Below are 16208 nucleotides of genomic sequence, written 5' to 3'. Positions count from 1 at the left end.
AGATATACCAGAAACTTCTTTCCGACGACAAGCTACTTTCACGAATTTCCTATCTCGAAGAAACAAAGAGAAAGATCTTTATCTTGCACAGCATTAACGAAAGAAAGAAAATCCCAGAGAAGGCAAAAGGAAAACCGACAGGGTCGTTACCTTATCCGAGAAAAGAATACATGCAGCTATTCCGTTCTCAAAAATCGTGGCAATGACTTATCTCATGTAAATTGCATGAAAATGAAATTTCTCAAAAGCCTTTTATATTCCTTCAGCTACGTTTTCAACACTCGTGAAGGAATATCAAAAATAGAATTCCCCATTTGGGAAAGATAAAAAGGATGGGTTTGAATCGGGCCACATAAATTGTTCGTTTTATGCGTGAAAATGTAACATCCAGATCGTACCAAATCGATCGGCTATCCACCGAACCATCTTCGAGATGATCCGGTTTGTCCTTCTCGGTCTCTCCATTGACAATAGCCTCGGATCGGTTGAATTTCGAAGCAATAGCTCGCGGACGCAATCGTCTATACGGTCTGCGGCCACGGAGCGTATTCAATGAAATTCGATTATCCTGCACGATCTTATCGCTCGAGGGCAGGTGCAAGATCGTAGCATGAACCTTGGGTACATCCAATTTCCGGGGAAGAATTACCTCGTCGAATCTAAGACATCGACAACATAGCCGTAACCGCGACTTAACTCTCCACCTCGTCACCACTATTCCATTTTACTCTGAACCTTTCCTCTTGTTCGCAACATCTCAAAACATTTCTTATTTCTCAGCCGCAGCCTTTCCATCGAACTTTGTACCGGCCAGCATATCGTCTGGACTGTAATTTTATTATCTTCCTACCCTTTTCACTCTCTTCAACTTTCCTTCCTTTCCTCAGCTCGCCGGTTTCTGTTGTTATTTAAGCCACATTTTACCCTTCCCTTTAACCAACTGCAAAGCTGACGACCAACCCTCCGGTTCCTTTTTTCTTCCTCTTCTCTGATACAGATGCAAACTTCCCTTTCACCACGTTGAAATTATGCAAAGAAGGAGTCCATGGCTATCTCTCTGCAGACTCGCTGTTGCTTTTGCCTTTGCAACGACATTTGGCTGAAGCGAAATAAGGCCACGATTCTGAGAACGTTTCGCGTCTAATCGTAAGTGGCGAGGAATATGGTACCTTTTTTTCGGGGGAATATATTACTTAGAAGAAAGAAATTTTAATTCTTTTTTTTCTTATGACGCGCTTCTTTTGTCTGGTATTATACCTGTCACTCCTTTCTCTAATACACATTGTTGCAAGCAGGACTTTTCTTAATAGATTTTTGGTAAACAGTAACAATCAAATAAGAATATTAGATTTGAATAAATATATACCTACACCGAGCAATTAAAACCGTGTGAATTTCTAAAAACATGTTTTGACTGGGTATACGGGGATCAGCAGAATTCATCAAAGCTAAGAAGATAATCTTCGGAGGGATATAGATTTTGTACCTAGGGAAACGATATTAGGACGTACTCACAGTGCACATGCAGCATCATCCGTTTGCTGACTGACGGTGGTACTCCGTTACTTGCGATGCATAGGTAGGCACCCATCTCGCTTCTGGTTACTTTCGACAGAGTCAGCGTTTCACCCTCGGCTGTTGCGACTGCAATACACAAACAGAAGAAGAGGATTTGAAAATCTATTTAATAAAAACATTTGGATTTGCTGTTTAAGGTAGAACAACTTTTATTGATTTCCAATTGTAAATGATCTGATTCAAAAATAATAAAACATGTCTTCTTTTTATAATTTACAAGGAAGGCAGTTTAAAGATATCTTTAAAATTATAATAAAATTTTACATTATATTATAAATTATATTATTTGAAATCTCTCTATCGGAATAGCTAGTTTTAAAAAGTAGGCCACATATACATAGATCGTACTATGAAAAAGTTTTCCTTTTGACCGTGAGTTCAAATCCAGTCAAATGAAAACTTCTTTTTTAAATGTATTTATGCAATTATAAGTTTTGTACGGTGTATTTGAATTTAAAAAATAATGGTAAAAATTTATATAATTATACTATTAAGTCTTTGTTATAATTTTGTTCATTAGTGTATTTTGTAAAATATGGACTATCTAAATACATGTAACCTCGAATAAAATTTGGAACTACTTTTCATGTAAAAAATATTCTAAATCAGAATTCTAATATTTTTAGAGTTCTAACCATTCGATATTAATGTAAAGCTACTTATACACTTGGATCGTTTAACCGTATCAAGTAAACAATTGAATTGAATTTCCATCCAAACATATCGGATTAGCTATGAATACATGGTACGAAGCTTAAGACCTTGCTATCATCCCTTTCAATTCGACACGTCGATACTATTCCCTTGATCTCTCTATGAAGTGCAAGGGAAAGCATAGTTTCACCTGCGCTTGCGAATCAACGTTCCCTGAAGAGATGGGAAATTCTGTTAGAAAATGTTGACGCATCACTGCGTTTAATACGTCCAATCTAATTCTTGTTTCATCTGGGAACCCATTTTTCGAAATTGTGTGTGGAAACGTCGAATAAAAAAATATATTCACAAAAATGATAGAACACCATTCTAAATGGAATAGTTTTATAATGGAGTTACATTTAGAATTTCTGATAAAAAAAATTATTACGAGTAAAAACTTTCTTAATTCCTCGAAGAAAGTTTAAAATCCAATAGAATAAAAATATGCAGTGATTGAAAATTCTTAGAATAAAATTAAAAAAACATTCTTCAATTAAATTAAAATCAATATTTTTAATTAATTTATCGTTAAATAAAAAATAATTTTACGCTCCAAACTTCTCAGAACCGATAAACATTTCCTTCTAGTAACATGGTTCAAATTTCGATATTTTCTGACATTGTAATTTAAATTCACTATTCAGTAATTAAAGTTTTATGAAAGGGCATTGTTTTGGAACAATGATCGTGCGATGGATTGAATAGTAAAATGTGTATGTACTGTTTTACGGATTATTTAATAAAAGTAGAAATTCAATTGTACGCGAATGAAAACGTAATTGAATACGTTAAATGATCTTACTTTTCGTCTTGCCACCAGAGAGTCCAGCACGGGAAATAATTTCAGCACCATCTTCTCGTTTCCAAACGATCTCTGGTTTTGGATATCCACGAGCTTTGCATACCAGCTTCGCAGAACCACCTTCCGGTACCATCAGATCATTCGATGTTTCTTCAGATATTATGTCCGGTGGTATCACCACTTCTAGAAACGCGCTCTGAAAATTCATGAATACATCATTTAAGCTTTATAACGAATAGATAATTTAATTTTTAAAATATGAATTTATAAATTGTTTTAATTGCAATTTGCTCGGATGAATAAAGTATGGATTGTTGAAATGATTGTTCAAAAATATGTATCATTACAGATAACAAAAATTAAAATAAATTTTAGAAAGTGTTTAATTTATTGTCTGGCTCGTTTTTTTATATTAGACATTTTTTTATGTGTAGAATGAATTTCACTTTAAAACGAATGCCCTCCGTGCGAAAGCATCGCGTACAATAAAAATCTGACCCGGATCTAGGGTAAAAAGATTCTTCGCTTCCCCTGCCATTTTCTTTCATCTTTCTTTCCTTTTTTATCGTACGCTTTGCTACTCTGAAGGATAGCCTTTCCGTACCTGACTCTTCATAGGATCCGTGTTGACCTGACACATATAAATGCCTCGATCTTCTCGGCGTGCACCACGAATGTTCAATGTCCACGTGTTGGGGTCACTGTGTTTTACTGATAAACGCGCGTTGTTCGTGATCACGTGCTCGTGAATCGCCAGAATCGCCTTGGTGTCCGCTTTGATCCACGCCACCTGGCCTCACAAACCCATTTCTTAACACACTACACCTTTTTCATACATCTATTGTATATTTTACTTATCTCTAATAATATGCACTTGAATGCCTTAATTTCTAGCCGCATCGTAGGATTTTTCTTATAAGAATACTTGAGTTCAAAATGACTAGAGTTACAGAAATATTCTTCGAATTTGTATTTTTACTTGATTAGGGTTTAGATTGTTAAATTTCACCCTGTTATATTTAATACTGCAAACAGTAAATAGTTAGTGTGTTCCTTTACATTAATTTCCTATCTTGAACCGAGCAAGAGATACGACTCGTCCCAATTGCGTGACCTATCTTGCTTTCCGCAGTAGCAAAACAATCTTTCCATTATGTTACATGCTTTTAAAATTATCATAAGTTAACTTTTAATTTGATTATTCGTCAATAACAGTTTTCAAGATATTATCAGAAATTCATAACATTCTAAAATTTTCATGAAATTTAATAAAGGTACGTTCAAATTTTCAATTGCTTTTGTAAGGGAATATAATGTATACTCTTCTCTTTTGAACTCAAGTATGCTTTATTTTCAGATGAATTTTCATATACTGCCAAGGTTTAATCAGTTTTCATATAAAATTCTCTCGAAATTCAGAAATTTATAGATGGATCTGATAAAAATTAATTTAATGCAAAACAGTGTTTTTGTAAAATGCTGTTTCTGTTAAATTTTAACTATTCTCGATCCTTCTACAAATTTATGCAATCTTCGAAGTAAAAATTTCAATTTCCGTTTATTTTCCTATAAACCGTTACTCGTTCAACAGATATGAGGCCACTAGCTTTGAATTTATCTGTTTTCTTTATGCTTCTCTTTTTATGGTAGATTTAATATTATAGATAATACAGAACGTTACTTTGCTTTCATTCCTTGCTTTCTTTCTATTTTAATTTCCACAGGATGTACGTTCTTTGTTTTTTCTTCATTAGTATTTCATTTAATTTAATTATTAAAGAATGAGGCTCAAGTATTATTTTTAAACATTTATTTTCAAACTGAACGCAGGAGGTTTCATATATGAAAAAGAAGAATTTTTCAATTTGGATTTTGTTCTTCTCTTTTTATTGCCTAAAGAAAAATTATACTGCACGTTACTATGTTATTTATTGCCACAGTTACAAATCAAAGTTAATAACATATAATCAAATTAAAAAAAAAGTGTATATAAAATAATATACATAGGGGGTTGAAAAATATTTATTAGGAAGCATGTGCTTCACCAGGGTTGTGGTCCACCAAAAATCATACAAATAAAGACACCTTGTAGCAAGTTAAAAAGTATCAACCATGAATCGCTAAAAATTCAACTTCATCAACTACTTTCTAAAAAGATCACCGTTCAAGATCTTCACTGTCACTCGACAGGGCTAAGAAGAAGATTTGCGAAGAAGCTATGCGAAGGGTGCTCTTCGGCCCTTATTTCGCATAGATATTATTGGCACGAAATTGAACCGGTGGCATGTCGAATATTTGACCCCGCGTCGCTTTGAAAGGCTATCTATCAACCAACAAAAGAGGTCTGCGGTTCTTATCGATAACTCGAAAGCGGAGTGTACCGAGAAGGGGGTAAAGGAGGGAGAGACAGGACTACGGGGGTAGATATCAAGGGAAAAGCAAGGAGGGGTGGTCTTTGAGTGTTTGGTAGTGACGGCCCTGTGAGTGCTTCCACTTATAATACATTATACGAGGATAGTGAACTACCCTTCCACGTTTCCTTCCCCCTTGCCCTTCCGCTCTTCTTGAACAGCTCCAAAAACGAGCTCTCTTCGGAGAACTGAAAAAGTCCCCCGGACGACAGATGCTCGTGATTCTGAAACATTTATGCCACTTTTCCACCCCCTACTTCTTCCCTTTCTTCTGCTTCTTACCTTCGAATCTCCTTTCTTTCTTCAATGAGTTGTATTTTTCTCACTATTCATCGAACGATGATTAATTGATGGAATTGTATCGTGACTTATAAAAGATACTGACGTATGACGATTTTTATGTAACTTTGTGGAACTGTTCATTGAAGCTGTCTAAGATTTTCTTTTTCATATTTGATTTTATTAATTTTGTATTTTATAAATAAAATAGAATTTTCAATAAAGTACTAGTGAATTATTGTAATTATTTTGAGCAATGCAAATTGAAGAACTTTTAATTAATATTAAGTACCTGCCTGCTTGATTGATACTTTTCAGCATACAAAGGTATCTGATTTGTTTCTAAATTTTTTAAAAAATATTAAAACTAAAAAGAATTAAATACCTATTAAAAATAAAAATAAATGAATAAATTTAATTTCTGGATAATTTTATAATAATATGGTACCTAATGTATTAGTTTATTATTTCTCATCTTCCACTTCTGATATTATTGCCGTCAATATCAGCATTATTTGAACCACCATTATTCACATTTTCACTGACTATACAGTGCCTTAAAAATTACTTCAGACTTTCGATATCCATTATTCATCTACCATTCACTATAGCTTACATTATCTCCATACCAAAATAATGTTACAAACTTGCAGCCTTCTCAAGCAACGTACACAGTTTCTAAAAAAATACTTCGCAATCAGAATTCCACCCCAATTCTATCTCTGCTTTGTTCCAAATACCGAAGAGGGTCGAAATGATAATAAAATCGCAACTTATTGAATGATCTTCGCTCAGCTGATATAGAAACATGTACGAACGAGACAAAAAAAAGAGGGGTTGATAGAAAAAGTAAACCCCTTTTCTAGTTCGAAAAACCTCTTCTTAAAATCCACCCTAGTAGACTTCTAACATAATCCGTGAAACGTGGAGGGTGAGCAGCTCGCGTCCCGTAAGAGATCACAAATTTGCAGTACAATGAGCGGCAAGACTTAAAGGGCTGCCTCTATGGAAACGAGTTTATCTTAAGCGAAAGACGCCCCCTAATGCAGTTTCCCTTACGCGTTTTCAACTTACGACCAGTCAGGAATAAAGAAAGAGAAAGAGACAAATTTTGAATTTCTTCCAAAGGACACCAGAGGAAATAATTGTCCAAAATTATAGGATGTACATTTTTTAAATAAACAAATTGAATTAACGAAATCGTAATTCCATATAATATCTTACTGTATAACTTCCAAAAAATTTTATATAATCTCTCCCTTATTTTAAAGGGGGATGCATTATAATTTTGCACAATTATTACCTTTAACTATCTCCTATCATTGTCCAAAGTTCAAGCGAAATTACGACGGTGATTCATCCTGCGAGAGGGTAGGAGGTAAGAGTACGACGGAGGTATGGAAAGACTACGATAAAACGTGAGAAAGATGAAGAAGAGAGAAACAGGAGGGGGGGTTCCGCGTGGAACCCTAGTCAGATATAATATCACACTACGTGCACCTATCTCTAGCGGTCTCCATTCTCGGCCCTCTTTCATATGCAAAACCATCGTCGGCGTTCTATTGTGCCGCATTGTGGGATCAGGAGCCTGGGTCCAGTCTACCACACCTCGTTTATTTCCTGCCATCTTCTCGCTCACCCTCTTTTCTCAAAGCAACCTATCTCGTTCCACCCTCCGCGAAAGCCACTTGTACAAGCTTTTATTTTTCCTTGGTAAGGAAGGGATGTTCCTTTCAACGGTATGCAGATAAATGGATAAGCCTGGCTAATTAAAAGTTTCATGGGGTGGTCACGATGGTTGCACCCCCTTCGCATCCGCTGGTCATCTAGTTCGTCTTTCTAATACCCTTTCTTCTTCTTCGTCTTCACCTTACCGCGTGCTGCCGCTTTTTTTTCAGCTATTATTCTCCGGCCTTTGTTCACCAGGGACAAGTTTAAACGTTAGAATTTATTATCGCACAGTGGACGGGTTGCAATGTTGTTACAGTGAAACGCACTTACCCGTGCGTACGTTTATACGCGCGAATCTGTTGGATTATTAACCGATTGCGACAAGCGACACGCGCTAGATTTCAGCTTACGCGTGATGTTACATGCGAGTATCATTTCATGTGTTATCATCTGTCTTGCTTCGATCGTGTTCGAAGGCCGGAGATGGGTTCAGGATTGATACCGTTGCTGCTCGATCTTCTTTGGGATTATTGGACGGTTATTGAAATTATCACGAGTTGTGTGTATCAGATTTTGCTTTTACAAGATCAGGTTGGTGGGAACCATTTAGCTGGTAGCTGGTGTAAGCAATTTTGGTATTAGGCTTAGGGACAAAGGATTTATTAGTGGCTTGCATAGCTGAATTGGTGAATCAATCAGCGAGCGGAAAATTGGGATCTTGATACTGATTCAATAATTGGATCCTGAATTTTTAATCTTAATTGCATTTAGTAGTAATGGAGTTATTTTGACATGGGTTGAATTGAATAAAACCTCGAACGGTTTTAAACTGGGTTCAGTAATCCAATCCTCTTCTTTTTTTGACACTTAAATACATTTAAAAGTGAAATAGATAACTGACAATTGCACTGAACCATAACAATAAAGTTTTTTATATACATTTTAACAATGAATTCAATATTGGAAAACAATCAAAGTGCCATATTCTTGAGTTAAAGTTTCCTTTTTAAAGTGCATGATCAATAGATTATAAATTCAATTTATCGTCACTGGTAATTCAATTTATAATTTCCTTAAATAAGACACGTAATAATTTGAAAATTTCATTTCCGTTTTCCAAATCAATTTTCACTTTGTTATAATAAAAAATTCTAGGATTGAATTTTAACATACTCGAAAAATACCAACATAATACCAGTTTTATGGTGCTTTATACACCATAAAGTCTGTGTGCACGTACGGATGATTGCATATCAATGTAATTAATGGTCACCATCCCTGGGTCGTTCCGTTTTTCAATTTGCGTTCTTTGTAAAAGAATCTCCATGCCATAAAGCAACAATCACGATTTACAAGATTGCCTTGTTTCTCTCTGTCATAAAGCTTGTAAAACTTTTTTTTTTCATTTTTCATTTTCTTTCCGTCGATCGTACGTCCACCTATATCACGCGACTCGACGTTCAATTTCATCGGGATACATAGTTTCTTATGAGATTCGTTAGGATGCAAATCATCAAATCGTTCGAATGATTAACCGTAGTTTGATCGAGCATTTCATAGGAGGCATGCATTACGCAGCTAAACAAGATTACTCCGTAGCGTGTGTAGCAGGGAGATATGAATTCCGGTACCGTTTGCTTTGATACCCGTACATTCGTCCGGGGTAAAGGCTTAACTTAATCTTCCTGACTTTCGACGTAATTTGTGCCATGAACTAAATGAGCTGAAATTTCTCCCTGCATACCGTGAACTTTCCTAACGCGACTCATTTTTCACATTTTATTAACTGAAGGATGTTCCAGTTACTCTTTGAATCTGACGATCTTTTGTGTCGATTTTTAATGTAAATATTCGCTTAAACCACCACTCTACCCGTTAGCTGCATGAATTGAATGAGAAAAATATGCTTCGTGAATGCTTATACACTGAATCTAATTAGCAATCGCAAATAAATTTGATATGATTTCATTTTCCAAGAGTGGGTAATTTGTTAATTTTTATACTTCTGGTACAGTATACTCTCGTTATATTGCCGTGGACGGCATTGTAGGAACGGAAAAGTCAAGTTTTCAAGCTACCATATGGAGGAGTGTAGGGGAGATACAAGTGTATCATTTTTGTAGATTATGATGGTGGAAGTATAATTTCAGTAGTACAGGTACGTGTTTGGTCAGACTATCAAGTTTCTAATTACGGAAATTTGATAGCTCCAATACTATATGCTACAATTAGCAATTAGTTTCATTAAATTATTTTTAAAATAAAATACATACGTATTGTAAATTTTTAAGGCACTGTTATATACGAGTTGAACAAGTATTTTTTTTAAACTAAATTAGTATAGAACAATTTTAAATGGTGGTTCTATAATAGTATTAATTTTTGGAGAAGTTTGTCGTCATTTTTTAAATTATTCTCACATATTTGCATTATAGCATCATTAAGTAAATTCTTAGTGCCTCTTTACTAAATTATCGCAAAATTAATCAGATCCATTTGGTCATAGGAGATACAGTGGCGACCATATACTTACAGAAAATTTTGATTTTGTCTTCATAACATCAGAAGTTCTCGCATGAAGCTTCGAACAAAACGAAAACAATATTGTTACAGAGTACCCTGGTAGCAAAGATCTGTCACTTATTTGAACTTAAACGTAATGTAAATACTTCTTTATTTGGACAACCACTTTAGGACACCACAATGAATGTAAGTATAAAAGTTTATTTTTTGTTTTGAAATATTGCTATGTACTACTTTGAAAGTACGTAGTGAGGAAATAATACCTTTCAATGTATTTACAAATGCACTAAGAATGAAATGTAATATGATAATAGGATCTATTTAATTAATAAAAATAATAATTAAAATATGTGTTGCTCTTCAAAAATGTTCATATTACTTTCCATATTATTAAAATAATATAGAAAATATCATCGATGTAAAGCCTAAAATAAAAAAAAAATAAAAATAATGAAGTCTCTTTTGTGTCTTTTCACATAAAAACCATCGTAAAACCTTTATGATATGACATATGACACATGTATATGATAAATCTTCACACTAAAGCAGCCTACAAAGCTCTTAATGAAACATTATAAGTAAGTATATAGTCGTCACTGTAAAAAAAAATTGTTAAATTAATTTCGCTACTTTTCAGTTATTTCTGTGTATAACGTTTCTACCAATTATTAAATTAGCCTCTGTTATTTATCTTATTGATCTAGATTAATGCTTACTCAAAAAAACATGCTCATGCAACCTCTTAGTCTCTCTCATTATCATATAATCATGCATCAAGGCATGCCTCGCGTAAGTGAGAATTCCAAGAGACGCTAATACAGTCTCGTAACACGACATGATTGTCGTGGCCTCTCTATTACTTACGACGCATAACATATTCGTAACATTGTGCACTCAATTGTCGTCCAATGCAGCTTGCATCATATTTCATCCCACGAACAAACAGTCTCAAAGTGTGTTGTGCATTGTGATGAAACTTTTGTGCAATAGACGTTTGTGGGTTTTTGAGGGGAGGGTGAATCAGTGCCGATTATGACACGAAAATTCGAAAAATGAAACAAAGATAAAGACAAGAATTTTTATAAACCAAATTGTAATTAAGAAACGTGATTTTCGCGAATGATAATGCAATATTTTGTTTGCATTCTCCAATATAATGAATATTAGTCTTTGAAAATATGGAATTTTTATGTTATTACTGATTATTGCAAATACTATTATTATTTGGAACATGTCAAGAATAATCGGCTGTAATTTGTTGGGGGCATGTTCATTCAATTCGTTTCGTTAAGCGTTGAAGCTTACCTAAATCTAAGAAGCCAAGAAGCCATGATACCATGGGTTTCAAACTCTTTCTTTCTTTTTTCACTTGATGAAAATATTATGGATACGAAACCAATGAACAAGAGAATATTTTTAGTATCTTCATTTCAGTTTTAAGAAAATGAGTTTTGCACAAATGATAAAAGTCATGTCTTATTCAGAAAAGAAGAAGTGATAAGAAGTAAAATTACACTTTGTTTTAATAGATTAATACTTTATGAGATCGATCAATTTGTATAATTTATAATAAGATATATATGAACAGACATTAAAATAGAGTAATGGAAAAATGAATGTCAGATGAATTCAAATTAAAAAACAAAAAATCTGTGCATACTAATATTTAAATTTCTATAGATCTTCGATCTAAAAAAAATTATTATTGCTGAATATCAGATAACTTTTCATTCAAATATTTTTTTACTGTAACAAATAATTCATGAAATTTTGCATCTTCATCATTTTAAATAAGTAGTATTTCAATTAATATTAAAATCACAAATTATTTCAAACATTCCAATGTAACAAAGTTTAGAAAATAATCTCTGCAAAAATTTTTATTTTTGATTTAAGTTACTACATTACCCAGCACTATTTATAGTTCGTATAATAAAATCTCAACTACGCGTTCATATATTCGGAACAAAGCATCAACTTGTTCGTATAAATAGAGTGCAGATAAACGGAGTTCTACTCTATTTTCTTACAGAGTGTAACTTCGGATTGTTAGACGACAATGGCGATGAAAACCGAGAGATTCGTGGAGTGTGCACGGGGAAAAGCGAAATCGCTGTCGCAAAACTTGTATTTCTAACTGCCATGGAATGTCGTTGGGCTGTAGAATGCGTTTATTGCTGGCTATTCATCGGTGCATGAATAGCAAGATTAAGCTTTTCGAGTGCGCTTATTTAAGTTACTCGTCTTGACGGATCCGCGCCACCTAAGAATCACGAGGAAAGAATATTCCGAGAAACTCTGAAATACGAACGAATATCGCGGGCGTGACAAATTTTGTATGAAGAAGCTTGAAATTTACTGAAGAATCGTTCGGTTGGAAAAATGCTGAAACTATGCACGTCTACCAAGAAATATAGAAGAAAATTTAAATAAATCCTTTCCGAATGCATTATTTTTTAAATTTAACCAAGGCGCTTGATTAATGCTTCATTTTTGTATATTTCATCAATTTCTTTCGTTTGAAAAAAAAAATGATAACTTTTGCATACACTCAGTATATTAGCCTACATATTCCTCGAAACAATGACACTATATATTCATATGTATATAAAATTCAATTTGTAAAAAGTTTCGACAAATGAATATTTTTATTACTCGAGAGAAGAAAGATGAAATCATGTTGAAAGGCGATGAAAAGATGGTAAAATGTGTTTCGAAGGTGCATGCATAATTTCAGTTACCCCGTGTACCAGCGACGAAAATCATCATTCTTTCTCGAACAAACCGCGAGCCTGCCTAAACTCGCGTTATTTGACTTGCTGATTCGTATACGACAAATTATCATTTTCATTTTCATTCTCATGATCAAGAGTCCCGGTAAAGTCTTGTGCCAAATGTATGCGCATATATACGGCCGTAAACACGACCAGTATCTTTGCCCTTTACAAATTCCCTGAATGACAAATCATTTTGCCTTAACCATGTCCTATGGCTTACCGGTGGAAAGGTGTTGAACGGTGTTATAAAAAAACATTCTAAATTGAAGAAAAAATTTTATAAATTGCTTAAATGATTATATAGAGCTTAAGATAGCGCGAGAAGAAAGGAACCTTGATAAATTCGAATCATTCTTCAAGTTATATACTTGAGGATTTCAAGGCTTAATTAAAGTCGACAGAGCAACTTTCAGTGAAATCTCTTCGGAAAGAAATGTTCTCTCCACTGGGGTCTTCTACGTAGTAAGAAATCCATTCAACAAGTGGGATCGTAAAACTGTCAAATATATTACCGCGAGGTTCAATTATGAAATCATCGCTTTTGTTTCATTGAGATAATTAATTAATATCTTGACATTCATTGATTATTTAAACGGAATAATTATTAATTTGATAAATAACTTGACTTAAAGTAAGAAAATTAAATTTTCATTTTTACTCTTTAAATGAAACTTATTCTTACCATTATTTAATAAATATTCAAGCTGCATTTGATTATATACGTACCTATAAAAAATTTAAGAGAAATATAAATATTAAATCCGATGTTTCTATCATAACTAACTTTGCATAGACTAATCTAAAAACTAATTGAATATATATGTGTGAACGTGTACGTGAAATCTACACAAAGATAGAATTTTAGAAAAGTGCTATGTTGAAAAAGTATCAAAAAAGAGAATATTTTCGTGAGAAGAGAAGAAGAAGAATAATTATACATTCGATTAGCGTCTATCCAGTAAAACATCCCACTAATGAAAATGAAATAAAAATTCCTTGAATTTTCTAGTCCAACGATTCAGTTAGAGAGAGAGGACGGTCAGAATATTTAATATCATAATTAATTCAAAGGAGAGACACAGGAAAAGAGAAACCAACGAATCTCGCATCTAATGACGTAGAATTTAGCTCTTCTAAAAAAGTAATTTGATTCCACTAGTTTTTAATAACTCTCAGTTTCCTTCATTTCATCTACTTTCAAAGCTACCTCTAATTTTAATGAATATCAGGCTGTTTCAAAGGTAATGTTCATCTGTTTGTTGAAATATTTCTAGTGTCGATAGAATTTTACTAATTGGAGAATCTTTAGAGTTTGAAATTTTTGGAAACTGAATTATCATGAAGCAGCTTAACAAGAAGCACATGCTACTTTTGTACTGAAACGATAGGTAGGTTTGTTCGCATCGACACTACGTGATTATTAATTAATATAATCATTAAGAAGTGTGTACAGATGAGTGTTTGAAAAACATTTATTACACAATTTTTAAAGGAACGGTGTAATTAATTAAATTAAAATTGTGCTTCTCTTCATGGTCCATCGCCCAACGGTAAAAATTCTACAGCATCCTACAATCAAAATTCTATACTGTAATTCCTCATCTATTTATCATCATTATTCTAACAAAAAAGAAAAAAAAACAAAAGAATCAAACACTGTTTCTCACCCCCGCAAAAAACACCCTGTACACCCTGAAGAAAGCTCAAAGAACACGGTTCGAAGCGAACAAACCCATCACTCTACAATACCTAAAACAGTGGAACACGCTGTTGATCCCGTACACGTTTGCACGAGACAATATGCACGAGTTTCTCGCAAGCTATCGTCCGCTATTCTGCAGGCTACACTATCTGTCGTTTGTTTCCATTTTTTCGATTCTCTTTTTTTTGGACGTCTCGTTACCGAGGGGTCTCTTCCGGCCGAAAAGGTCGAAAGCAAGGAGAAAACGAAGAAGAAGAGAGGAGTAGCGAGAAGGAAGTGAAAAACTACACGGAAGTGAAGATTAGCGAATGGCACATTCGTGTGCAACGGTTCTATCGGTTGATGGGTGAAAATGGATGTCGTAGAGAGAGCGAGAGAAAGATAGATAGAGAGATAGATAGATGCTTGGTGATGGTTGGCGGCTGCTGCGATGGTTTTCATTTCTTTTTTTTTTTTCAAATTTTTTTTTTCATAGCTGGCTGTGGTGCAGTTAAATGCAGTGCTGTGAGGTTGCAGGCACACGCGCATATAAGTAGTGCAGTAGTAGTAATAGTAGTAGTGATGGTGGTAGTAGTAGATAAGGTAGTCCATTACAGGCGGACACAGGTTAATGGTAAAATAGTTACCCGGGCCTTGGCGCCGCCAGAGTGATCTCTGCTCGCGGAGGAGGAAGGACTCACCCGGTATCCACCGAGGTTGCTCACCACGCAGGTGAAGGTAGCGTCTCGACCCTGCGGGATCGTTACATTCTCCAGCGGATAAACGAAGTCTGGCCCTACCCCCGTCACTGGAACAATCAAACGTTAATTTTATAAGTTAAACAGATAATTAAAATCTAACAAAGATATTTAGGGTATTTGTTTATTATTTGGTCACCATCGCTCATCTTTTTTTTGCAAACTTCAATATATTCAAAAGGGTTATTTAAAAAGTTAGAAAAACATTAGAAAAATATTTCTAAATTATCCATTGACTATGCAACAATCTACCGTCTTACAGAGGAAAATTGTTATAAAAAAAGGAAGGAAAGCGATAAAATGCTTTCACGAACCTAATAGTAATTAAGGGCGCAAGGAGATGATAGTGTACACAGAAGAAGGCTTCCAAAGGGGTGTGTAATTTTCAGGCTCCTTAAAAGAATGTTATCTGCAAAGCAAGCAACGTCGAAAAGTTTTAGCACCGTGCACTTCGGATGCTTTATCTTTGCTGGTACAGAGCAGCACTGAAAATTCTGCTCTCATGATTTTCATTTTACCATCCTCCTTAAGGAAAATCCTACTTCCTCTCTCTCGAAACATTCTTTTTTTTCTTCTCCATCTCACCAGGTTACACTTAGTTGGTAATGGTTCGGTATAAACGTTTCGTGAAATAAGGTTTCATGCATGATAACCAATGACTAGTATGTATTTTATTATTAACGTTAATAGCCTTACACTTTTAACAATAAGAGTGTCGTAATTCGAAAGCGGTAGGAAGCTGAGAAATTGAAAATTTAAAAAAACGTGAGAGGTTTAAGTAAAGGTTCTTAAGAGTAAAGGTTTCGAGGAAAGGCATTAGAGATAATGTTACTATAACTTGCAGAGATAACCACGTACATAACTAATGTTCAGAATGAATGATGCGGATTAAAGGGTAGACAGTGGTAATTATAATTCATTGTCCATTTTATTACTCTTAGATTTACGAATAAGATTTAAGAAATTTATTAGAGTGAAATATAATAACAACTGAATAGAGAAATTCTATAGTTTGTAACTACACATAAATAA

General features: G+C 34.2%; 1 protein-coding gene across 4 annotated transcripts in view; it reads right to left on the bottom strand.

Moving 5' to 3' along the window:
• LOC114882903 (lachesin-like) overlaps positions 1-16208 on the bottom strand; it is a 172771-nt gene that overhangs the window by 52887 nt on the left and 103676 nt on the right. For 3 of the 4 annotated variants that reach the window (XR_003790500.2, XR_003790501.2, XM_046286124.1), the window contains 4 exons: positions 15066-15226; positions 3681-3866; positions 3077-3272; positions 1516-1644 (listed from right to left, as the gene is read on the bottom strand). Coding sequence is in view for 2 of the 4 variants with exons in the window: in XM_046286124.1 (XP_046142080.1) it covers positions 1516-1644; positions 3077-3272; positions 3681-3866; positions 15066-15226 (672 nt within the window). In the remaining 2 variants the exon portion in view is untranslated. The remainder of the gene's footprint in view (positions 1-1515; positions 1645-3076; positions 3273-3680; positions 3867-15065; positions 15227-16208) is intronic. The other variant, XM_029200086.2, reaches the window with a different exon arrangement.

This window comes from Osmia bicornis, chromosome 1 (assembly GCF_907164935.1).
Source record: "Osmia bicornis bicornis chromosome 1, iOsmBic2.1, whole genome shotgun sequence".
In the NCBI taxonomy this organism is placed as follows: Eukaryota; Metazoa; Arthropoda; class Insecta; order Hymenoptera; family Megachilidae; genus Osmia; species Osmia bicornis.
The sequence above is the reverse complement of the archived record's forward strand: the minus strand, read 5'-3'. Positions and strand labels throughout refer to the sequence as shown.